The 27040-nt window shown below is 44.0% G+C and overlaps 1 protein-coding gene across 3 annotated transcripts in view; it reads right to left on the bottom strand.

Moving 5' to 3' along the window:
* The window catches only part of MIPEP (mitochondrial intermediate peptidase), a 151390-nt gene that overhangs the window by 8486 nt on the left and 115864 nt on the right, over positions 1-27040 (bottom strand). For 2 of the 3 annotated variants that reach the window (XM_058277049.2, XM_004453069.5), the window contains exons 17-18: positions 16890-17011; positions 13781-13854 (exon numbers count right to left, since the gene is read on the bottom strand). In XM_058277049.2, the coding sequence (XP_058133032.1) occupies positions 13781-13854; positions 16890-17011 (196 nt within the window). Of the gene's footprint in view, positions 1-13780; positions 13855-16889; positions 17012-24857; positions 24936-27040 lie in introns of all 3 variants that reach the window. The other variant, XM_071208177.1, reaches the window with a different exon arrangement.

Here is a 27040-nt window from a genome sequence, read left to right as displayed (position 1 = left end):
ACCTATACATTAAACTGGTCCACACCCTCTGAAAAAATCAGCGCATCGACAGGAGGGAGGGCCAGCCCTGAGAACGCAGGTGGCTCTCTTCCATTTCTTTCTCCAGAAATGCTCTCAGATATTTCAGAGGCTCGGCTGAGTAAACACCTAAAAAGCCAACGATTAGGGGAGTTTATTTACTTCGCTATTCTTCTGGGTTGCCATTTACCTCTTGTACTGAAACTATGTCGTAATCCCGGAGCCACTGAATTCCAACTCTAATTCCATGACATGCAAGACAAAGTTCTTGCCCATGAGTGGGCTGTAAAGGACCTGACCTTGCTGTGCACACATTTATAGAAAAATGGATTTGCTATAAAACCAGTTGACTGTATCTAAGGCAGGCGATACTTCAATTCCGCCTAGCATCTAGAATTGTCCCATGGTATCTTACTCTGAGACCTCTACAATTATCTTCTTGGAGCACCAGTATATTCATGACAAGGCAACTCAGTTGTCAAGAATTATAATAAAGAAAGGGGAAAAATAAAGTGGAACAGCCATGCAACTGTTACAAAGCAAAAGCTTACCAGTATGAACTGAAAGACGAGTTTAAGGAATTATCAGTCTACACAAGATGACTCAGAGTACCTGAATTTCAATTCCAGCGCTACCATTTGCTGCTGTGTGACTGGGGGCAAGTAAACTACTTCAGCCCTACTTGGACTGTTCAGAGGGTTAAGTGAGAAAATATAGGCCATGAGCTTAGCATAGTCTCTGGCACACTGAAAACACTCAACAAGCATTTCTAGTGGTAGCTGTTTTGGTTCTCACTATGGCTATTGCTATTATTGCTATTCTCTCCTGTCCTTTCAACTCCAGATATAGAAAACAGTAGACATTGCTTTTTACTGATTAATATCCAGGACACATTATTTATCTTAGGAAAACTGTTATGAAAGGCTATTGCAGCATTTTTATAAAATACTCATCCTCAAGTTAAATGTGTATGCACAAAAAAGAAGACATTAGTGAACGTTGTATTGAAATTCCGTCCAATCTGAGTCTGGTTTAAGATTTTAAGAATTTTTTTTTAAGTTTAGTTTTTGTTTAAACTGCTTGAGGGGAAAATGTAAGTGGAGTTTAGCCTTCCTTCTGACCCTACAGCTTAAGCAAACTAAACATACATTTAGTACTTTGAGGAAAGAGATTAAAAAACTAAACATGTGTTACTTGACATACCCTTACTTATGTAATGGGGTAGAAGAGGAAATTGATATTGTTACTCAAATATTTGAGATGTATAAACTCTGAGATTAGGAGGGGTTATTCTATTTTTAAAAATCTTACTATAAAAATGAACTATTATGTAAAGAAGAAAATTAGGCTGAAGCATGGAAGTTCCTTACCTAGCTTCCTCACTAATAATGTTACAACAGGCAAAAGGAAAAAGTTTCTTTTACAGATAGTTGAAAAGACTCAATAAACACTAGAATATATCTTGTAAACAATCTTTCAGGACAGCCTCTAAGACATTTTCCCATCTCTGAGTTCCATGGCAACACATCAAACTACAAATGAGTTAGCAAATGTCAATTTCAATTCTTCAACTAAAATGTGCTCTAAATTTTTACTTATATTATTTTAGCTTTTCTTGGTGTACCTTCCACATGCAAATTCATCAGTGTATCCCCAACATTAGTCCTACGGAAGATCCTTAGCGCTTGAGGCTGGGTGCCTCAGGGTGACAAGCAGGAAAGCTTAGAATCTAGATGAAGAGCTCTGGGGAAACAGCATCTGCTTCTGTAAACGACTTTTAGCCCACTGCCAGCAGCACACATTTGTAACCACATGGCAAGAATACCATCTGCAAGTAAGTGTCCTTAAAGAACATTTTATGACTTCCATTAAGCAATCAAAGGAAACAGAAAGAATATCATCTACACTCCCTGTGGAAGGTAGTAGGCGTCGACATAATTTAAAATTGGGATCACTTGTACATTTCTTGGAATGAGTCAACTACAAGATATTTACAGGGAAAAAAAAGCTCTCAAATCTCAAAATCACACCCCAGAGACATTAACTCAAATGGTTACGCAAATGGAAGAAGGCAGCATTAAATTCCCACCGCAAGTAGTGAATGACAGCTTACAGAGAATATTGTCAAAATGAGTGCAGCTCATCAAATTTAACCAATGGCAGTGCCCAAAGAGAAGTCTGAGAAGAGGGCAGCAGCCACGGTCTGGGGGAGCAGCTTGGGGCCAACCCCAACTGTGCTATTTCATGGCCTGGCAGCACTGGGAGCATTATCGACCTTCTCAAGGCCTCAAATCTCCATGGATGTGACAAGGGGATGCCACCACTGACCAATGAGCGTCACGTGGCTCAAAAGTTCTGTCAACCTGCTCTGCCAGCACACTTCCGTTACGTCACTCTTCCTGGTCCTTTCCTTCAGAACGAGCTCTGAGATGACCGAGGTGGGGCCTTGGAGGCTACCTGCTGATACACATGGTTTTCACGAGAAGCTCGACTCTGGCCAGCAAGAACCTAAACAGGAGGGCGCAGCTGCCAGCCCTGTGGTCTCCTGGGGTCCCCTCCACCTGTCCCTTCAATCCAGCCAGTTTACACTCAACACCCACTCACCCTATGGGCAGGAGATGAAAAGTGCCTAACATATGCCTAAGTCCATGCGGGGTTAATGGAGGATTTATAAATCAAGAGTTAAAATTCTGCCTGTAAAGAAGTTACATTCCCAGAAGCTTCTTGTCATGCTGGCTAGCAAAAATCATGTCGCTGAATTTAGCTGCTGAAACAGTGGGAATCAAATAGGAAAACAAAACAAAACAAAACACATCCAAAGCTGCTAGAGGTTTTGGGTTAAGTTTCATAGAAGACAAAAATCTTCTGTTTCCTGGGGAAGGTTGTGTTCCTTTTAGTGATATGATGAGATCAACATGCCTTGTGGTTTCTCGGATCCAACACTGTAAAAAGGATCCAAAATGCTTATCGGTTCCTAATACGGTAGTATGCAGTTATCTGCCTTGATGTGTTAACAGAACACCACAGCACACACGGATTACTTGCTCCTGGTGCTACCGAGTCAATTTAATCAGAAAAATGGCAAAACTGACACTCTTTCCGTGAAGGTATTTCATGTATAACATCGACACATTTTCTCTCGTTTATTGGTTTCTTTGAAAAACTGACCTTGTTTCTTGACTTAAGTACTTTGCATCTGAAAGCCTATTAATCTGTTTGTTTCACATGTTTGATCTTTTCCCTTTCCTTTCATAAGCAAAGTCCATTTGAGTACTATTCAAAGGTGGGCATCTCTGATTTGTATAGAATGCACCTGATCCTTGGAGGAGACTGTGTATTTTGGGAAAGGCACTGGGTGATAGTAGGCTGCAGACTGTAAGATCTGATCCCTGTTAAAGGAACAGGTAGGTCTAGAGCCTCCTGAGGAGAAGCACTGTCTTCCTCTTATTTATTGATGTCCGTATCCTTAGCACATCACTTCTCAGGACTGCCTCCCCTGGCTGTCCCTTTAGTGCAGAGGAAAGAGGCAGCCGGCTGAGGGATAAGAAGGGGCTGACCGCCAGCCCAGAGAGGGCTCCTCTCTGTAATTCTCATAAGGACGCTATGCCCCTCACATACACACATGCTGATCTATATAAATGTAGGGCTTCTAATTTAATCTCATTTATTTTTGTGTGTCCAAAGTGCCTGGGTTAGCAGGATACTCCACAAATACTTGCTGTGCTTAAGTGAATTAACGCCATTAACAAGCTACATAATACTTTTCTTATTCTAGTAGATTCTTTACTGGTGACCAACCTAAGGACACTGAAACACTACATTTCAATGGAGGACAGTATCCTGGACAGCTGCTTCAACTGCAGGCTAAAAGGTGGTGGGGCTAAAAGCAAGTGCTCCAGGGACTTGAACATACACATGGTAGCTGGGAGGAGGTAGGACATCAATGGAAGGTTGAAAGCCAACAACTTCAAAGACAACATGGCCCAAGTTACAGTTCTGCCAAGAGTTCGCCCTGCTTTCATTAAGCCTCAAGAGTTGACACATGTCACACAACAAAGCACTTTATTAATGGCCGTAGATTATCTAGCCTTTTCAACATCACATCCCAGATTTATCTCTGATCTCCTACAGAACTGAAAGTATTTTCCACACTAATGCCAGTTCCTTAAATAACTTTATGAATTTATACCAGATTGACCTGGTGGTCTTGCATTATAAGAATTACAAATAGAAACAATGATCTATTTTATTATACCTTGTAGAACAGTGCTTATGTACAGTATAATATATATATAGGGTGCTTCTAGGAAAAACTCTACTAAGAAAAGAGCACAAACCACCTCAGAAAGACAAATGGGTGGTGTTCATTTGAGAGCTGTCATTTCCTCCTATCTGCTAGTTGAGGCTCTTTTATCAGAAAAGGGAATGAGGCCTGTGATAGTTAATTTTATGGGCTCACGTGGCTAGGTTATGATGTCCAGCTGTTTGGTCAAACACTAGTCTAAACGTTGCCATGGAGCTATTTTCTAGATGGGATTAGCACCTACAATCAGTTGACCTAAATCAAGGAGATTAACATCAATGATGTGAGCTGGCCTCATCCAATCAGTTGGAGACCTTAAGAGTAAAGAATTAACTGAGAGTCCCTCCCAAGGGTCAGAAGGAATTTTGCCTCAAGACCACACCCTCTTCTCTCCCCTGAGTTTCCAGCCTGTGGCCTCCCCTACTGAGTTTGGATTCAAGGCTACAGCACCAGCCTGCCCTATGGAATTCACACTTGCCAGGCCCACAACTGCACCAGCCGATTCCTTAAAATAAATGTCCTGCACATGCACATGTGTGTGTACACACACACCTGTTCTGTAGGTTCTGGTTCTCTAGAGCGCCTTGATTAATACCAGGCGTATGAGGTAACAGGGACCGCGAGGTGTGACGTGGTGGCTGGAGGAGCACAGGTGAAGCGTGCGAGATGACCAACAAGGCATGGCAGAAAACCTCTCCAACCAACAGCTTTTTGTATAAAAGAGCTTCACAAAAATATGCAGGACTACAAAATACTTGGAAATGTTTATGGGACATAGAGTTTTTTTAGAACAAGGCCAATAAAAACCTGTTTCCATTCCAGTAATCACAAGAAACATTTGACCTTTTAAGTATACTTTGATATTCATGTATTCATTCATTGAACAAATATTTATTGAATGTCTCTGTGCCCATATAACAGGTTCATTGAACGTTAACAGTCAATTTCCTTCCCCTCATACAAAGTATACTTTATTTCGGGAATACAGATCATAAACCAATAAATGAAAGAATATGTTATAATTATGTCAGGAAATAAATCTCTGCTATGAAGAAAGAACAAAGCAGAAGAAGAGGGTAGTGAGGGAAAAGGGAAGGCATCTCTGACTACAAAAGGGAAATGAAGATAATCTATTTTTATAAACTTTTGGCCAGCCCATCAAAATTCATCTGGATAAATTACTTTCAACAGCATAGTTTTGCTTCACATGTAAGTAGTTTTAAGTTGTCTTATCTTCTGATATTTAGTGTGTCTGTGTGTGAGGTTCCTGCTACAACCCCACAAATGTGAACACGCCATGCTGTATGGGCCGTTGTAAGTGGGCATGCCTTTCGGGCATGGAAAATGTTTATTTATGGACTCCACACTTGTAGGGCACAAACATTGGCTAAATCAGGTACAACCTATAGCGTGTTAATATTTCTCTCTCCCTTGGAAATCCCACTTAATTAAAAAAAGAAAAGAGACCTATTAAAAAATAAACATTGGTGTACATTTAGAGGTAGAATAGATATCGCCATCCCAGTGTCTTCAGGATGGAGGAATAAAATATGGATTAGAGTGGACTTGCTGGTATTCTACTATAGAAATATTGTGAATCTAGCAATGGAAGAAGTTATATCATTGATGTGGAGATAGTGGCCACCAGAGTTGCTGAAGACAGGGAGAGAGAAAAAGAGGTGTGATACGGGGGTATTTTCAGGACTTGGAGTTGTCCTCAATGATATTGCAGGGACAGATGCAGACACAATATATCCAACCATAACTCACTGAATGGACTGGGAGAGAGTGTAAATTGCAACACAAGCTATAATCCATGCTGTGTAGCAATGCTCCAAAAAGTACTCATCACATGCAATGAATGTACTACACTAACGAAAGTTGTCAATGGAGGAGTGGGGGCTGTGGGGAGTGGGGTATATGGGAACCTCTTATATTTTTTAATGTAATATTTTGTGTGATCCATGTATCTTTTAAAAAAATTTTTTAAATTAAAAAAAAAACAAAAAAAACCACACAGAACACAACTTAGGACTCCAGCATGTATCACTGTTCTCAGGCAGTGTTGGAAAAGCCAGCTTTGCCACAGCGATGATATATTGACATTAACCAGACTGCATGATCAAATGTTAACTGCATGTTCTAAAACTGAAAGTAACTATGACTACTAATTTTTAGTGCTATAAAACAATGGAAAATAGCTTTTCTATTCAAGTTACTCTGAATACATCTTGCAACAGGGAACCCATCAAGCTACTGCTGAACAAGGGTTGCTTACTTAGTTTCCTTACTTTAAATGCTGACAAACAGCACTTATTGCTACTTGACTACTGTCATGTTGTACTGTACAAGTAACACCCAATGGTAAAGCTGCTTACTAAACACATTTAGCCTATTAGGTTGGTAATGAGGTTATTGAAAAATATATAAAAGCGATAATGCTTGTTACCTAGAGATCTATGCCAACAAGATATCAAACTTTCTAAAGCAGACTGATTATTTTCAGCCAATTTGTATAAATATGGTATTCTGTCAATTAGAGCTGTCTGAAAAAAATTAAGCCAATTTGCATTGTGCCACTAGAACTGTTTAGGCACAAGGGCTTCCTGGAGCCAATCGATATAAGGTCCCCTCAGTAATTCAGTAACTGAACCCCTTTGGCTCTCCATGGCAGCCGAATGGCCCTAGGGCCAGGGGTCTGGTGCTTGCTCCTATGTTGGTATCGAGTTCTTCCTGCTCCATCTCGCCTGCCCCTGCCTCCATCTGTTCTCGTCAGTGGGTGTCTCATGGCTCTCCATCTCCATTAACAACACGACCAGCCAGTTGGCAGCTAGAGCGGGAAAGAGTCATCCTCAACATCTCTCTCTGTCATCTCCACAACAAACGACTCCCAAGCCTTGCTGATTGACCTCATAAAAGCTTCTTAAACGATCTGCTGATTTTCATCTAGGCTGTCCACTCCCTCGTCCTGGCCACACTCCTCTTTCACCAGGAGACTGCCAACAGCGGTCAGAGGAATCTTGTAAGGCATAAATCTGATCCTGTCACCACCTGCCTTACAAACACAGCCAATAGTTGCTCTTGGTCCTCGGCAGGAATGCCAATTATCTCTCACAGCTCCCGCCGGGCCCTGCGGGAACTGAGGCCATGGTACCTCTGTGGCCTGCTTTTGTGCCACAATAAACTCCTTCTTCAATTTGACCGATGCCCCTCTGCCCACTGCCCCAGGAGCACCAGTGGCAGGGGATGTGGAGCCACAGTGCTGACTGAACCTTGGGTGTGCCACCGTGACTGAAAATCTTACCAAAGCGAGCAGATGTAGCTCAAGCAGCTGAGTGCCTGCTTCCCACATGGGAGGTCCTGGGTTCGGTTCCCAGCACCTCCTTAAAAAACAAAAATGAAACAACAAGCAAACAAATGAAAAAACCAACTCAGGGGAGCCACTGTGACTCAGTGGCTGAGCACCAGCTTCCTATATTTGAGGTCCTGGGTTCAATCCCCAGCCCAGGTACCTCAAAAAACAAAACAAAACAAAAACTTACCAAGGAGGTTGTTGCTTTATAATAAACTTGTTATTTTAGATGGACAGAAAAGTTGTGAAGAGAATGCAGAGTTCTATATGCCGCACACCCAGCTTCCCCCACTTACGTTGATATGGAACATCTGTCGTAACAGATGAGCTGTGCTGCTACATAGTATTAACTAAAATCCACAGTTCATTCACACTTCTTCAGTTCTTCCCTCATGTCTACTTTCCATCCCAGGACGCCATCCAGGACCCTGCACTGCATTTAGGTGTTATGTTTCCTTCGACTCCCTGGGTTCTGATGGTTTTTCAGACTTTCCCTGGTTTTGGTGATCTTGAGTTTCGAGGCATGCTGGTCAGGCATTTGTGGAATGCTCCTCAATTTGGGTTTTCCGATGGTTTTCTTAAGGTTAGACTGGGGTCACTGGTGTTGGGGGAAGATCACAGAGGTGCAGTGCCCTTCTCATCACATCCTGTCAAGGACACACACTGCCTACCTACCTCACCACGGTGCTGCGGACCTCGATTGCAAGGCTCGAGCTGTGCCTGTCGGGTCTCTCTGCTGTAAAGCTACTTCTTTCTACTCCCCTTTCCATACTGTACTCTCTGGAGGGAAGTCACTGTGCGTAGCCCACCCTTAAGGCAGGGCAAGTTATGTTCTACCTCCTTGAGGGTGGAGGATCCCGTAAACTACAGGGACTTCTTTTGCACCGGAGATTAGTCTAGCTCCCCTCCCCATTTATGTGTTTGTTCATTCAGTCATTCATTTATATCAGTATGGACACATAGATAATTATTCTATACTTTGGGTTATATTCAATACTGCATTATTGGGCGGCGGACTTGGCCCAGTGGTTAGGGCGTCCGTCTACCACATGGGAGGTTTGCAGTTCAAACCCCGGGCCTCCTTGACCCGTGTGGAGCTGATCCATGCGCAGTGCTGATGCACGCAAGGAGTGCCCTGCCACGCAGGGGTGTCCCCCGCGTAGGGGAGCCCCACGCGCAAGGAGTGTACCCGTAAGGAGAGCCGCCCAGCGCGAAAGAAAGTGCAGCCTGCCCAGGAATGGCGCCGCCCACACGGAGAGCTGCCACAACAAGATGACGCAACAAAAAGAAACAGAGATACCCATGCCGCTGACAACAGAAGTGGACAAAGAAGACGCAGTAAATAGACACAGAGAACAACTGGGGTGGGGGGAGAGGAGAGAAATAAATAAATAAATCTTAAAAAAAAAATACTGCATTATTTATTTGGTTGCCTAAGTTGGTCCAGCTTTGGCCATCGGGAGTCCCTTCACTTCCCCCATCAGTGTGTGTGCTTCTGAGCACTTCTGTACATTCTGGCACTTCAAGACGCTCCAGGTTCATTTGGTCTATTCCCAGTCCTAGAATCAGTGATTTCTCCAAAAGCCCCGGCTCCTTTTCTTAGAGAATGTTATTTAGAAACCAGGATATGGGTGCTGGTTGCTCTTGTTGCTACTGGGATCAAGAAGGTTTTTAGAGTAGATATCTTTATAGATTGTTTCCATTAATCATCCTCGGGATAAGAGGATGACTTTTTGAAGAATAAACTAAAATTCTCTGGCTGTCTCCTGAATAAAAAATATGCAATGGATTAAAAAAGATAATGTAAGATAATTATGGCAAAAGTGAGTGCTCTGAAGACTGTGAAGCTCTGCAGGAATATAAAGTATTATAATTTTAATCAGCTTAGGGTAAGGCCCTGTGGGCTTCCAGACTGGTTCCGTGAGTTAGTGTGGCGATGTGGAAAAACCTGATGGAAATATCACGGCTGAGAACTGGCTCATTTATCTACTATTTCTTTCAGTCTTATCTGATGCTGGGCTCTTTTGAAAACTCTGTCAAGTTATAACTTTCTATCTACTCATATGCTGCCAGGGAGACATAAAAATACAGCTGAGAGTTTCCTTGGTGGAAAGGATCATAGAAATAAAGTTGTTTGATGTTTGAAAATAACTTCCTGGAATGCTGAAATTTTGGACTTTAACCTTTCCCTTTCCCCCACAAAATTCTTTGTTCAAAGGTTGAAGGGTGAGGGCACAAGGAATGCTAGTCATAACCAGAGGCAGCAACAGTGAGACCCAGCCAGCCAGTCACGCTTGCCGGGCTGTGGGAGAACCTTTTTATCAGAACCACAGCGGTGAAAAATGACTAACAGTGGAGAGTTTTGCCACAGAAGTCTAAAGGAACGTGGATAAAGACAGACTAAGGAAGACTATTGCTGCTCAGCGGAGGCCCGGCAGGCCTCTCCAGTTATCAATGGGGAAGTTAGCTTGTGCCATTAAAGGAATAAAAGGACTTCTGGGGGGGCATTAAGGTACCCCTCAGACCTCCAGACTCACTCCACTTACATCTCCCACATTCTAAAGGCCAGATCAACTTCAAGTCAGAACATAAATATAAGCCGAGGAATATGCTGAGATCAATATATGGACTGGGAAAAGGAACTAAGAAGCAGATTAGAAAGAAGTGTTTTGTGGAAGCAGATGTGGCTTAAGCTTCTGGGCTCCCATATACGGTATGGGAGGTCCAGGGTTCGATTCCTGGGGCCTCCTGTTGATGGCAAGCTGGCCTGCGTGGTGAGCTGGCCCACGTGGGGTGGCCAATGCGGAGAGCTGGTGCAACAAGATGATGCAACAAAAAGAGACAGAGAGGAGAGACAATAAGAGATGCAGCAGACCAGGGGGCTGAGGGGCGCAGATTGAGCACCTCTCTCCCATTCCAGAAGGTCCCAGGATTGGTTCCTGGTGCTGCCTAAAGAGAAGACAAGCAGACATGGAAGAATGCACAGCTAATGGACAGAGAGTAGACAACGGGGAGTGGGGGCCAGGGAGAGGGGAGTGAGAAATAAATAAATCAATCTTTAAAAAAATAAAGAAGTGTTTTGAAGTCAAATCACATTTTACCTTCCTTATGGAGACTAAGTGACTTTCCCAAGTAACTTACAGATAGTAAATAGCAGAACTAGTAACGAATGGCAAGTTCAGCTTTATTTAACCAGGTAATCCCTCGTCACTCTAAGAAAAGTCCCTGCTACTGTAACTTGGATTGTTCCCACTAGGACACTCTCTGTAGAGTTAAGCAAGAAGAACCGATGAACAAAAACCTTGCGGCCGAGGGCTGGTGTGAGAGGTGTGCTTGCCTAGCAGCAGCCTGAACTGGCAATGTGGAGTGAACGCCAGGGAGAAAAGAGAGCAGAGGAGCTCTGTGGGCTCTGCGTCTCCATTAGGGCAGGTGTCTGGCCACAGGAACTTGGAGCCAGTGGGCAGAGCCAGGGGCCAAAAGAACAACAATTCTGGCAAAGATCTGAATAGCACTTGCTATTCAAAGACGCCAGATGTCATATCCTTGACTTCCTAGACCTGAATCGTCTGAAGAGCAAAAGGGTAACACCCAGGTATTCTGACCCTAAGAAACGACCCAGATTCATTCAAAACACAGATCTTAGATGAGGAGGCTAACAAAGCTGGGATTTGGACAGGGAGGCACATAATTTGAAGGGAGGTGTTCTATTTCTTTACTTCTTGCTACAATTTATAATTCTTTACATTTATCTAGTTAAGCCAAATGAAATAAAGTGACTGTAAAAAACTATATTTCAGAGAGGAATAATACCAACTAGCTTGTATATACTTTTTATCACAAATCTCAGTAACTTCACCAGTCACTCCGAGGGATGCCTTTGTGTTAGGCTATGCGCCATCGTTTAAGACATTCTTATTTTGGGGTGCAGGCTGGCTGCATATGAGAAAATGAGAAGCCACTACTGGTCTTGTCTTACAAAACCAACCCTATAAAGTGACAACAGACATAAAACCTCTTTGCACGTCCTCCATTCACCTGACATGTAACAAACCATGTGAATTAATGAGCTCTGACAGAACACAGTTAAGAAAAATATTAAAGTTTAGAGGAAGAATTGTTCTATTGTTGATGTTAACTGGAATCTTAATATTTCAACATCTCTAGTCTGAACCAAGGACTTATTTTACTCTCATGCGTGTATGCATTTCAAGGCTAAAAATATTAAGTTTCTTAATGCAAAAATATTTTCATAGAAAGAATTTTCAGAGAGGTTGTTGCAACATTCTTGGAAGCAGGGTAGAAAAATATGCCAGCCAAGAAGACAAACGTTGAAAAGGATTTAATTTTTTCTTTCTATCTTCTGAAGGAACAGCCTGTGAGCTAACATCTATGTGCAGACAGCATTTGGAACGTGCTTTGAAAAAGATCTGCTGGGCACGGCTACTGGGAGAGCACAAGTAACAAAATGCACATAACACAGTGATCCTGAAGCAGCTCCGTGTTCTCAGTGCACGTGGGGTTGGCTACACCGCACCACAAACTTCAGCTAACAAGGATGCAATTTAAACAATTAGTTGCTGACCGTTACAAGCAAATTACTTTTCCACAGGCCCCACACAGACCCCTGGCTCGGTGTCCTGTTGCACACACGCGTGAAATAGCACACACTGCCGGGGAGCTGGGTCTCTGCTGCCGGCAATCACAAGGGAGTGAAGAGTCACTACCTGTGACATGGGCAAGTTACCCAACCTGTTTCAGCAGCATCTGTAGGGGGCAAAATAATTCCTACCTTAGAGTTACACAGAAGATTAAACAAATCAATACATCCAAACTGCTTAAAACAGTTTCCAGATGACACAAGGTTCAATGGGGGCCAAGGGGAGACAGGAAAGCTGAGGTGTCATCGGCACGCATGCCCTTTACGATGAGAGGACCATGTCCAGGCACTGACCCGCTCATGGTGGCCCAAACTGTAAGATCCCAGGGCCAGCTGTCTTTATAAGCCTGCATGGCAGTGGGCAGAGAGAGCCTGGGAGGACCCCCTATGGAAAAGCCGAGAGGAGGAGGTCCCCTGGAGCAGGGCCTGGGGTCCATACTGCCTTTTACTGCTTCTCCTCCAGTGCTTAGCACATCAAGCAGGTAATTAGCACCCGACAGGTATTCACTGAATAAACGAATGACCAAAGAGAAGGATCTGGGCTGTGCTATAAAGGGCACTGGGCACTAGATTCAACAGATCCAGGCAAGGAAACATTTATGTGAGATGGACAACCAGGGGACCCATTCAATTCCTACAATGAAAACAATATTTCTCGGTTATTGGGAGCATTGCTTTAAAAGCCTTTTACCAGATAATCAGAAAGCTCTGCAGCAAATATAATTGTCAATATACTGGGTGTATCCAACAATATTCACATCTTCTAAAAAATACTTGCGAGAACATTTTATGAAAAATCATGATCGTCATTTACAGCAAAATTTTGAATGAAAATACTTAAATAACAAAATTACATAGGAAAACAAGTATTATAATACCTCAAAGAGAAGATATTAATTAGGTTCTAATCTTCAATAAGTTAAAAATTCTACCTGATACACTGGAGTTTCTTATAGATATATATAGAGAGCTAAGCTTTCAGAAGAAGAAATAATGGAATAAAAAATTAAAGGAGTTCTTTAAGCTAAACAAATACATTGTGATCTATTAGAACCTAAAGGCAAACTTTCTGAGAATTTATGATATTTGCACAAATTTAACAATTTTCTGCTAGAGTGTTAGTGACATTTTGAAAGCTAAATCCTGAATATTTTATCCTGGCATCTAAACAAATCATAGTTCCTAAAAATAATTTGTTTCTTATGTTTACGTTATTTTAAATATTTCTGTGCTCTGGGGACAAAATGAGATAGAAGCTCAAAAAAAAAAAATACACAGCTAGAGCATCATCTCTTTTAAGGAAAAAAAGGTATGGAGAAGATGTGAAACACCTTTTATTACAGATGGTGTGAAAACATAACTCCAAGTGTTAATACCAAAACATAGTTCACAAAAGCTTGAAAGAATAAAAAAGGATCGCAGCAAAGTGATCAGTCCTCATTTGTGTTACCTTGAACCATGAGCATGGGCTCTCTGCCACCGCCGTGCGCCAGCATCTCCCTGCGATAGCGCTCGCCCACAGCCCTGGGGAGAGGGAGATAACGTTACAGACACCTGCACCCGTGGCCTGCTCCGCTTCCATTCACACTTGGCTTGACTTTCTCGGAGGAAGAGGCGCTGATATCATATTCATAAAAGCCACCACTGTGAGACACTTTTGCCCTTTATAATTTTCTTGACTCTAAAAATCTAAGTCCAGTTTTTAAATGATTCTAAAATAAGGAAAACCAGGTATGGTATATCTGCTTTAAAATAATGTGGCTTTCTGTTTTGTAGTGAGCAGCCCCTCTTTGTAGAAAGGATTATTTCATTTATGTATTATCGAACAAGTTAAAGATTATGTCCCGTTCTCCATAATGTTTAGGATTTTTAAAAGTAAGGTTTGAAATTATTTATGCCATCTTTACTTTTACAAAAGGATCTGAGATGGCACTTGACAAAGAGGGAAAATCAGTCTTTGAAATAAAAGTGGAAAAAAAAGAGCTGGCAGGCATGGGTTAACTGGACCAGAAAACCCTGGCTCCTTAGAACAGTGGCTAAGGGAAGAGAAAGTTTGACTCTTGAGTATCCTGGCAGCAAAGGCAAAAGAAGAAACACTTTGTTTTCATTGTCTAAGACTCTTTATTGGCCACATATTCATATACGTGACACTGAATTTTATAGTGAGCACTGTCTATGGAATGAAAGGTAGGTTGTGAGGAATTTTTATACATAAAAATTCACCAAATGAATGGTACCTGGAAAAAGCTATTTAGTACTGCTCTTCCATATTTTATAGAAAATACAGCTCCTTTAACTCAAATGATGACACACTACAACCTAAGTTAAATATATTGTGATTTTGTTTTCCTTCCGTTATTTCTTGGGCATCTTTATGTACTGGTAATTTTGTAAGCACAGTCTCTAATCAGAATTTTTTATATAGCACTACTGTATTGGAAACATGCTGAAATTTAACAGTAGGCTTGGCTACATTCAGAAGTAAGTGCTCAGACAAAGCATGTGAGAAGCAGGAAATGCGGCCCGAGTCTGAGCCTTCCTGGGGGACCTGACCCCGGCCTGGTGGGCTCACGTCCCCTCCCCACCATGACATGTGGAGCCCACTTGCCCTCGTTTACACGCCTCTCTCAGGCCTCCTTGCTTTAGCTCTGCATGGCCTGGCTTCCTAGCAGAGCTTCCCAGCCTGGTTATTTTCCCAAAATGAGATCAAAAAGGATCTTTTGACAGAGGTTAGGCATTTTCTAGTCCAGGGAGCATTTTTACTAGCTTACTTTTACATGTATATAAAAGGCAACTGCATGTCTAGGCAAGAAAGCACACATAAACAAGATGTAAATATTCGAAAACATATATACTCAGTATTATGTGGTTTTCTAGTAAAGTGCAGTTTCTTTAAACAAGACAGTATTTTACCTATTTTATAGAAATCCCCAGCAAAGAGTCATAATCCTCCAAATTGATTTGCTGTAGTCAATTCTGGCTTTAGAGCCTTTCAAACTAATAAAATTTGAAAGGCAGACCAAATGTCTGCTGTCTCCAAAGGGCAGAAGACAAAATAACATGTGGGTATCAAACCATAAAACATTTAAAACGTTGCATTAAATTGGATTGAAGTTCAAAGGATTCTGGAACTGAATGTGATTATTATCTTCTGAGAAAATCCAAATCTCTGTCAAATTGTGGGAGAAGCTGAGGGAGTGTGGGGAGGGCAGGGGGGAGGAAGGAAGAGAGTGGGAACAGGAATAAGCTGGCCGAGGTAGCAGTCTTAGTCCAGTTTATTAATCTGAAGCCTTTGACAAGTTACTTATCCTCTCTGAGCCTCAGTTTCCCCTTATAAAGACTGCCATGAGTGTGAAACAACACACCACAAGTAACCTAAGATGGCATTTATTTACAACATTAAAGCAGTGAGTCGTATTGCCCCAGAGCTATGTGGAGATGTACCTGTGTGGCGAGATAAAAACACTTTATTTTTTAAATATTTTTTTCTTCTTTATTTTCTTTTAAATGTTGCATTAAAAAAAATGAGGTCCCCATATACCCCCCACCTCCCTCGCCCCACTCCTCCCACATCAACAACCTCTTCCATCATTGTGGCACATCCATGCACCTGGTGTATACATTTTGGAGCAGTGCTGCACCACATGGACAGTGGTCTACATTACAGTCTACACTCTCCCCGAGTCGTAATTAGTGGTATGCTTTCAAAGGAAGTTCCTTCTAAGGAATTATGAAACCCAAACTCAATTTCCCTTTGGTTCCTGTTGTTAGAGGAGCCTTGTATGGGGGCAAGTCAAGGAGCAATGGAAAGATCTTTTGTTCCTTTTCACCCAAGGAAACCTGATGACCACCTGTCTCTCTACTTAAGCTGGCAACAGAAAATGCAATTCTTTCCAAGATAGCAGGAGTTGAATACATTTTGATGTTGTTTTCATTCCATTACCTCTTGATCAACTTTATGTATGGGTAATTTTGTGAACCAGGTGCAGCAGCTCCCCAGCCTCAGACCCCCAGTGTTTATCACGTGCCATGGGCAGCAGTGAGGGAGAAAGGGGCTCCAAAGGGCAGGCAGCACGGGAACGTTCCAGAAACAAACTGGGGAGGGCTGGGCTGGATGTCCATGTCAATAAACAAATTTCCAAGGGTGCTGCTTCTACACTAAGGACAGCGATGAGTCCTTTGCCAGGCAGGAAAGAGGAAATGAAGTGTTCTGCCTAAGTGACACTTCAGACGCTTGTGCAGAAAACAAGGACCTATTAAAATAACAGGAAACACGGAGGGCAGGAGGGTAATAACGACCCTAAGAGGCTGGAAAAGCTCACGAAACACAGGGAGAGAGTGACCGAAGGGGCACAGGGGGCCTTTAGGTGCAGGAGGCCAAGGCTCTGGCAGAAGCGCTCAGGGCGAAGGGCCGCAGAGCCCAGGGGAGGCCCCAAGCTCCCTGTCCTGCTCTGTGCACACTCCCACCGGGGGGCCCGAGAGCCAAGGGCAGGGCCTGCCCAGAAGTTCCCACCTCTGAGAAAGCGGGTTGTGGGACGACAGAGTTAGGAACTCATTACCTGTTCAAAGGGTCCTGTAGAAAACAGTCTTTCCAAACCATGGAAGCCACTGCCCTGGACATCAGGTAGGAGTAATATTTGGCGCCGTAGCCCACGAGGTGGCTGAACCGCAGCTGCCAGGCCTGCCGGGACACAAACACAGCACCCGGCAAATCAGCTCTGCATTTTGAAATATGCTCTGGGAGAACACAACCCAACGGGAGCACTTAAGGAGTTCTGCACACACTTTCATGTAAACTTCACCTTGGGGGACCAAGTCAGCCACCATGCTGGTATTTTAAACATTTCATAAACCAAGAAATCACATAGATATAATCTCCAGTCTAACCAAATGTATGGTTTCATTTCTTATTTGATTATAATGTATTTTATTTCACTTGACTATCTACAGATAAGATAGTCACAGGTTTGCTTATTTTTCACAATTTGGTTAATTCAAGAAGTTTTATGCAGCAACAAAAATTTCTGCACGAATTGCTTTTCTTATGGACCAGTTTTTCTAAAACTAATAACTTCCATATTTTTAACATAATTTCATTTTATGACAAAGCAAAGGGGCACAGAACAGAAGGAAAATGGGATAGAATTGGAAAATCATAACTAGATAAAGGGGGGTGGATAATCTGGGAATGCATTTTTCTTTAGAAGAATGGCCAAAGTTAAGCATCCATAATTGGGCCTCTAAGACACTGGCAGGGCCCCCCTGCCTTCTCTAAGTTAATACAGTTTATTTTTAAAAATTGGAGCAGTGAAGAAGGTGGCACACAACTGTTCTGTACAGGCTCATCCCTGCTGGGATTCACGTCTGCAGCAGGATGCAGAGAAGAGAGCCCGGGGACAGTGGCCGCAAAGTCGACAAGGAAGCAGGGTCCCACCTTCGCATCTCCTCTAGCCAGCTCTGAATGCTTGCTCGTCACCACTGGAGCAGGGAAGTTCAAGTCCTGGCAGTGAGTCCAGCCATTCTTGTTGAGGACAATGATGTAGTTATTGCAAGAAAGGTCATGTGGGTTTCTCATGTAAGACACTATTGGAAAATTCTTTTCCTATAAATACTGTTCTTTGTATAAAAGGCTAGACATCAACATTCTGACTGAAAGTGGGAAGAAGTTGTTCAAGTCCAGGTTCATGAGCTTACTATAGCTTATTCACTGCAACACTGCTGTTTCCAAACAGCTAAAGCTGGGATTATGAGAACCATCCTTAGGAGGCACACTGATGACTTTACAATTTTCTTCTTTTCTGAAATAAACAAATCTGACATGCAGTGATCCATTTCCTTCTAAGGTATTTATCTGTCATTAATATGTATATATATTTAAAGATTTAATTTTTATTTATTTCTCTCCCCTTCCCCCCCGCCCCGCTGTTGTCTGCTCTCTGCGTCCATTCACTGTGTGTTCTTCTGTGTCCACTTGCATTCTTGTCATCAGCACCAGGAATCTGTGTCTCTTTTTGCTGTGTCATCTTGCTGTGTTAGCTCTCCATGTGCGCGGTGCCACCTCTGGGCAGGCTGTGCTTTTTTTTCTGCGCGAGGTGGCTCTCCTTGTGGGGGCGCACTCTTTGTGCATGGGGTTCCCCTACACGGGGGACGCCCCTGCGTGGCATGGCACTCCTTGTGTGTGGCAGCACTGTGCATCGGCCAGCTCCACACGGGTCAGGAGGCCCTGGGTTTGAACACTGGACCTCCCATTTGGTAGGCTCTGCTTCCCTAATATTGTTTTGAAAACAAAAACGGAAGCCTAAATTCTTTTTTCAATAAGATAACCATTCTCTCAAAAATCTTGTTAATTTTTTTTTTTAAGATTTATTTATTTATTTAATCCCCCCCCCCCCCGGGTGTCTGTTCTCTGTGTCTATTTGCTGCGTCTTGTTTCTTTTGTCCGCTTCTGTTGTCGTCAGCGGCACAGGAAGTGTGGGCGGCGCCATTCCTGGGCAGGCTGCACTTTCTTTCGCGCTGGGCAGCTCTTCTTCCGGGGCGCACTCCTTGCGCGTGGGGTTCCCCCACCCCTGCGTGGCAGGGCACTCCTTGCGCGCATCAGCACTGCACATGGGCCAGCTCCACACGGGTCAAGGAGGCCTGGGGTTTGAACCGCGGACCTCCCATGTGGTCGACGGACGCCCTAACCACTGGGCCAAGTCTGTTAATATAATAAATTTAGCAAACTTTACTCTTTTTAACTCCCTAGAAAATAGATTTAACCCTCACCATAAATATATAAGTGAATTGTACTTAGTATGTTAAGAAACATATTTTTTTAAAAATGGTTCCTTCATCACAATGCTGTGGTAAATTATAAACACACCTTAAGCTCTCTCTCCACACACAGCGACTTCAGGGGTCAAGGCTTTAGAGCTAGTGACCCCGATGGTGCCCAGAACCTCAGGACACAAACGTGTCTGGACTGGGGAAGGAGCTTGGATAATGGATGGAGATCAGGGGCACCCGACTTAATTTATAACACGGGGCTCTCAGGCAGAGATGAGTAATCGCCCTAATACCCACGGTCCCCTTTAGTCAAAAAGGGCATGACTGGAAGTAAGGTGGGCCATTCTCGGTCATGTCCTTGAAGGACAGAGCTGTGGCCCACCCACCGCCCTCCAGGCTGGAATGTGGCAGGGTGGTGGTGAGAAGGCAGGAGCTGGGGATGGCGGAGCAACAAGACCAGGGCAGGGCAGGGGGGGGCTGTCCACATGGCTCTGGACATGCTGCTCAAATGGTTGTGTTGTTTTTTGGTTTTGTTTTTAAGATTAACTTTATATTTATTTCTCTCCCCCTGCCCCCCACCCAGTTATCTGCTCTGTGTGTCCATTCGCTGTGTTTTCTTCTGTAACCGCTTCTATCCTTATCAGCGGCACCAGGAATCTGTGTCTCTATTTGTTGTGTCAGCTCTCTGTGTGTGCGGCGCCATCCTTGGACAGGCTGCACTTTCTTTCGTGCTGGGCGGCTCTCCTTACGGGGAGCACTCATTGCGCATGGGGCTCCCCTACTCAGGGGACACCCCTGCGTGGAACGGCACTCCTTGTGCTCCACACGGGTCAAGGAGGCCCGGGGTTTGAACCGCGGACCTTGTGTATGGAAGGCGTATGCCCTATCCATTGGGCCAAGTCCGCTTCCCATGGCTGTTATTCTGGATTTCGGTTACCGTAACTGAACCTCGTGCCTCCTCACATGAGCCGCTCCTCCACGCTGGGCAAGCAGCACTGGGACGCACCAACGATGGCGACGCTGGGCCTCACGCACAGCCCAGGTGGCCTCACTGCGCAGGGCAGGGCAGAGCACTAGAAAGGTCGATGCCAAGTGCCCTGTGGTGGTGGAGGGCAGGGGAAGACAGACGCAGACTTTCTACCGTGTGTAAGCAAGCGGTTTTCAAAACTACAGCAAATAGCCTAGAACCATCTATGGATCAAATTCCATTTTAACATACTTCGTAAATTTCCAGTCAAAGGGCTAGGTCTTTTGGAATTTGTGTATAACACAGGCATGGTTCTTATATCCTTTCTTATGGGGAACAAAGGAATCTATGTCTGTTTTTGTGTTATGCCAGAATTTCAATCTACTAAATGTTGCCTAGAACACACGAGCCATTGGTAATTTTGATCACATAAAGGAACTTGGATGTGACTGTATCTTTTGTAATGGAACATGGCCTTCTGTCTGAATCTGATACTCTGCTAAGAGACTGGCTATTATGCCTTTCGTGATAAAATAAGCGTCTCTCGTGGAGCAAGTCTCAGGACCAGCAGCATGTGGTGCAGGGGCTTTGTCTTTGAAACTCTTTCTTCTTGGTGCTCTGCCAGAACTAGTTTGGCAGCCTTTGCAGTATAGAGCAGAGTTTAATTCTGTTTAGCTTCGAGCTGAATATAGTTTTATTTTGTCTTAAAAGCAAGCCAACCTCGATAGTCGTAATGGGTTTGAGTTATGAAATGCCAAAGTTCCTTAGTTCCCAAAACTCGTAACTGAGTTCCCGCCTAACAAAAGTAATAAAAATGAGACCTTTCAGAACCGCAGAAAGAGCCATCAGGATTTGGGTGATGCTGTGATCCCCTGACCTGAACGGTGTCTGCCCTATGCTAACATCCCTACCTGAATACAGGTATTCTGGCACGAGGCTCATCTCGTTGTGTCTTGCTCTTTAATTATGAGTTAGAGTTTGCTTCTACGCCCCTCCCACACCATGAGACATGCTAAATAAATTATATCCACAAGACAGCTTTCATCTGAAGTTTGGAAGTTTATAGTAGACTAAGACCCATGATTCACTGTTGTTTGAACCTATCTAGCTAAATTCCTGCTAATTCAACTTACATGAAATGCTTGCTACCACCATACCCATTCATCAGGAAAAATGAAAGAGCATTTCTTCTTAAGCTCCAGAATTATGATATCCCTTTCTTTTAGCTTTTGTCTTCCTAAAGGATATTTGTTCAATGGAGAAATGTTTCTGCCCTTCCTTCCATGTGTAATATATGGATCTAATTTCAAAAGCAGTTTCACACACTTTACAGTTTTCTTTTATTACTGCTGGAGATGTAGAGTTAAAGTCCTAATGCTATCCCAAAGCATGCTGTAAAAACTGTTGGGACTGGGAGATAATCTCAGTGAGTCCATGTGAATGACAAAAACATGGTAAGCTTATATAAGAAAGGCAAAGCCACAGAACGTGGGACCCTTGCAGGATTCTTATTTGCTTATAGCCTTTCTCCAACCACACAGTTTTCCTCCCTCTGAGTCAGAGACAGGGCCAGGAATGTAAAGGTATACACAGGAATGCAAAGGAATGTATAGCTGTTTACTTATCATCTCTTTTTAGTTTTCAACCTAGAACAGAGATCAGTACAGAGGAAGCACTCATTAACTACACAGCACATGGTGAATGACTGAGTCAATTGTTTCTCTTAATTATTCTTAAACAGGACATGATGGCTTCATGTCTAGCTATACATGAACCTAAAATTTATGTTAAGAAAAAAAACAGTGTTTTTGCTGGAAAATTATAAATTACATGAGAATAGAAATGACACCTATTATTTCCTTGATACAAGTCACACTAAACTTAAATTTCCTTAAGGACAAGGACCATGAGGCTGTGTCTGTATCTGGACTTGGCACAGTGCCTGGCACACAACAGGTGGGTGGATGGAAAGTCACTACAGGATGTTTCACTTTGATGCTTTATGAATGTCAGCCAGAATGGACTTTTCTGCCTGAGATGAGGAGCCCAGGAAAAATATCCACGACATGAACAGGAGGATACGACTGTGCTAAAAACACATTCTAGATCCCAGGAGAACTGCTAATCGCTTTTTAAAAAAATTCTTAATAGTTCTTTACATTATTTGATAAAGGATATAAGACTTTTGAGACCAATTTTAGTAGCAGGACTAAGGTCTGAATCTGCCTAGTGCTTGCTAGTGTGTGATTTCCATTTCCTTCAAGCCTCATACACTATAAACAAATAATGGGCTACCAGGTCCATACAAACTCAAAAAGACCATCACTCACATGGATAGCTATTGAAACCAGTCTAACTAAAAGACAGCAAGTTCGGAAGAAGCAAATTCCTAGGCTAACCTTTGTGGACTGCTCTTCCTGACTTTTCGCATTCTCGGTGTATAATTCTGTCCATTGTGGAAGATCTCAAGTCTTTGACATCCCAAAGTATTTAACTATTTAACCACAATGGAGAGTAGGAGATATTCGTCTACTCTCATGTTCATATTCTCCCTCTTAGCATGTGTGTTTATGTATATATGTTCCATGAATGAACATGGACTAGAATTTCTAATTTGATAAAAAGCCTCTATTGGCATTTCACCAAAACCCAGCAAACAACAGTACCAAACAAACAGGCATTCTCCATTTGAAACACAGAATGATTTCAAAGGAAATACAGCTATTGCGGAGGCCAGATTCTAAGGTGGACCCAGGAGCCAGTCCTCCAGGGTTCCAGCCCATGGGACTTGCTTCCAGTAAACAGCCTAGGCAGAGGTGGTGGATGTCTGACTGCATCGTTACACATAAGCGGTCTGTCTTGCCAACAGACTCGCTCTAGAGGGAGCCTCCTTGCTGGCTTGATGAAGTGAGGGGCCATACTGAGAAAGCCCACATGGACAGGGCCGACGGGAGGCCTCTAGGACAGCCAGCGAGAGCCTGGGTGCTCCATCCTACAGATGCAAGGAAACAGATTGTGCAAACAATCTGGGGGAGTGGATTCTTCCCCAGCCAAGACTCCTGCTGAGAATGCAGCTTTGCGGAGCCCAGCTAAGCCAGGCCCTGACTCCTGACCCACAGAAATCATGAGACAACAAATTAAAAACGTGGTGGTGATTTGTTATAGAGCAATAAAAAACGAATACAGTTACCTATTTTAAAAAATCAGAGTAGTGTTCCGCAATACTATTAAATAATTTGCCCAAGGCTATGGGCAGAGATTGCTAAGTAACCCCCTTTCACTTTTCCTTTCTTTTTTTTGGAAATAGAATCCCACCCTTTCCCTAGTAAGCTTTAACAAGGCACGTGACAGAGACTGGGCACGACATGCCACAGGCTCCTGTGCAGCCCGGCAGGGCAATGTAGCTCAATTCTTGCCAGGGGATGTGAGTGGCAATGAGGTGTATGATCAGGTTTTAAATAGGAAGCTGTCACTCCCCCTGTCCGCTTTCCCTCTTCCTGCTACCTGGGAAAAGGTGAACACTGGAACGACTACTTGGGACCCAAAGTAAAAAGCCGTGTGTTGAGGGGCTACCAGCCCAACAGTCCTGATCTGCTCGCCTTCAGCCCATTATCCAAGAGGGCATCAGCCTGTACTCCAGCAGGCACACGGGCTGCACGTGGGGGAGACAGGCTTCTACGCCAGGTGTCTTTCTAAGTTCAAAGCCCGTGCTTTGGGGCTATTCCACATGTCTTGGCACATCTGTTACGAGATGCTCCTGCTTCACATGAATCTGAAAATCACCACCACATTGATTCAAATCACTGACACCCCAACACAGATTCTCGTGCTACATCTGTGTGTTTATAGTTAACGCCTGTGACTCTCTTTTAACTTAATTTCTACCACATTTGCTAAAATAAAACACACACCAAAACACATCACAGAGCTGTTTTTTACAGCTGAAAAGTCCTTACAAAAGTAAGTGATCATAAGAGTAAGGGTTATAGTTTAAAATGTTAGCGCTGCCCTTTAGTATGTAAAAACATGTATCAGGCAAAACCCTCATCCATATGAGCTCACAAACCTGCAAAATTCCCAAAGTGCCACTTTATGAGAATTTTACAACATCCTGATGACACCCAGAGAACATCCTCTAAGCCAGTGGTGGACTTAGAGCCAATTGTTAGGAGAAGCGGCATGGCCTTCTAAGAAACGCCACCCCCCTAACAAAGTGACGGGGTCTGCTCAGGCAAAGAAGAGTAACCAGTCAGGCACCCTACTACCAGGCACAAAGCTCTAACTAGGACTATGTTTCTAGTATGCTGACCTCAAGTGAGAATTTTATTTATATATGGGCATTGAAAAAAAAAAAAACTTTGCAAAACACAAACCAAAACCAAGCTCCTGGAAAGAGCCAGATTCTGCCTTTCAAAAGCTAGTGCCTTAGGAGAGTGAGGATGAACAGACTGAAATGGAAGTACTTTTATCACATGCAACAAGGAAAAGTCATATGGTTCCAATTAAAGGAGACACGCAAAAGAGCACTAAGCCAGACCCTGGCCCAACCTTGTCCGTTTTTGCTTCCTCATCAAAACTCATTAATACTGTTTTCCCCTTGCCTGTAATATCTCAGAAGAAAAAGGGTGGACTGCTCCTTCATTCTAAAGGAAACCATGCTTGATCAACACCAAAAATAAGGACTTCTGCAGTCAGAAGAATCAACTGCAGGGGAGACCCCTGCAGCACCAGCTACAAAATGCCCAAGATGCAACGGGTCTGTGCTCAGTGCCAATAAATTCAATGAAATTAGTACCTTAGTCAAAAGAAGACGGCTACAGCTCTGCCTTCCTGTCCCATGATCACGAGCAGTTGAACAAAGGAGGCTGGGTGCCTGGGTAAAGTGAGAACAAAAAACGGGAAAGCGAAGATGGAAAATAACTTGACTGTCCTTTGTAGACAATGGAATTTTCCACCCATCGATAGAAAGGAGTACAAAAAAGTGACACAGAAGGGACAGAACCTTTCCAATGGGAAAGAACTCCAGGGAAGGCACATGACCCACAGAGATACGCAAGGAGAGAAGCTGTGTTGAGAAGGGACCTAACCAAGCTTTGGAGGTAAGAGTTAAAAACAAAACAGCTCCTTCAGCTCTTATTTAATTCCTCCAGGGGACAGGTGGATAGATTTATAACAAAGCTCTCCAACCAGCCTTTGTAGCGTCAGCCCCTTCCTGTAAGATAAAGTTCCAACGCAGAAAGAGGAAGGAGAAATGGAACAACATGTCTGATGTCAAGTAGGGTTTATCCTCTTCTTGCATTCAACAAGGAGAAGACTGGAACCAAAAGCCCAGGAAAGCCACAGAAATGCTTCCTTGCACCCTGCCCTCTGAGACCTCCTCTCCTCTCTCCCCGCACTGCCTCTGCTCCAGCCACCCTGGCTTCCTCGCTGGTCCTGTCTCATGCCCGGGAGGCCCGGCCTCGCCGTCTTCAGGTAGCCATGGCTCAGGCTCTTTTACTTCCTTCTGCCTCCCTCAAGATCATCCCTGGGCCCTCTGCCCTTTGGTTTTCTGCCTGCCCCACCCCTGGTGGCCACTGCCCAGCAGCTGGCCCGCACGGCACCACGCCTCGGTCCTCAAGGAGGAGGGGCTCGCTCGCTGGGTCACTGCACAGCCAGGCACCCATCATCCCTGGCTGGCATCACCTATCCTGTCCTGCCTCGAGTCCAGGCACTGCTGCCCTTCCTGCTGCAGCCTTGCCTCGTGCTCTCTGGGGCATGGGGCTCACTGCAGCCTGAAGCCCATGGTGCAGGGCCACTTTGGCCCCATGGGGGCCACCCCTGCCCCTCGCCCCAGCGGTCTCATCAGCTAGGATTTCTCAGCGGAATGGCCCAAGGGGAAATGACAGATGCTTTATGGGGAAGAGGGCTGAAAACATACCAGTTGAATATTTTGAAAATATGATCCCAGGGATGAACGAGTTTTTTTATTGTGTGCTTAAAGTCTCCATAGAAAAAACTGGAGAGCCCATCCTTCCTTGCCCTGTATCCCAAAGAGCCCTCAGGATCTGCACAAGTAGGAAGGGCCCTGCTTGGTTGCTTATTTATATGAACATGTTCCTTATGCTCAGCTAGGGGCAGGCCAGTGTCCCAGTTAGACACCTAGGCTCTAGAAACCACCCATCCTTCCAAAACCCACTGACCAGCCAAGCCGAGCCAGGCACAGGGATACAGAGGGGGCCTTTGCGGACCTGTCCTCAGGGGCCACAGTCCACTCGGGGAGACAGACCTGATGCAGGGGACCACACAGGCGACTGCAAGTGTGGCAAGTGCCATGTGAACCCTGGTTCTGCAGGCGGTACGGCCATCACCAGACGCCACTGCCGTCCCAAGTCCTCCCCTCCGCCACACTGGCGGCCCCTTCCTGCGGAGGACTGCTGCGTGGATGGGAGGGGACACAGCAGGGAAGCGTGTGCACTGTGCCCGCCCTGGGTAAGGGCCCGTCTGCCAGGCACTCAGAGACTCCTGCCATGCCGCCCACCTTCACGGTGCCCTCTGCAAGTATTCACCCAGTCGACCGGTGAAATCACAGAAAAATTAGACACAAAATTCTGTATTTTGACACAATTTACACCCGCAAATCTGAATACTCTATTCTTTCAAAAGTATAATTAACCACTTACAATAACTAAAATGATAATGATGCCAACAGAAGTAGGTAAAAAAGAACTAAGGGAAATGAATTTACTGACTCTATATAAAGATAGTTCCAAATTTCTGAAGTGACAAAATAAAACTGAAATAATACTGTTACTAATCTTATTGATAGGCCAAGATATGTCTAAGGAACTGAAGAACGTGAGAGTCAGAGGCAAACTGTTCCCTAACAATCGTATTATTTCATCCCTGAAATTTGTGAAATCCGGCATCTGGACCATGACATCTTCCTTTAAGCAGCTCTTACTAATAACTCTAAATTTACTCAACTTCCTTGGTTTAAAG

This window comes from Dasypus novemcinctus, chromosome 15 (assembly GCF_030445035.2).
Source record: "Dasypus novemcinctus isolate mDasNov1 chromosome 15, mDasNov1.1.hap2, whole genome shotgun sequence".
Taxonomy (NCBI): domain Eukaryota; kingdom Metazoa; phylum Chordata; class Mammalia; order Cingulata; family Dasypodidae; genus Dasypus; species Dasypus novemcinctus.
The sequence above is the reverse complement of the archived record's forward strand: the minus strand, read 5'-3'. Positions and strand labels throughout refer to the sequence as shown.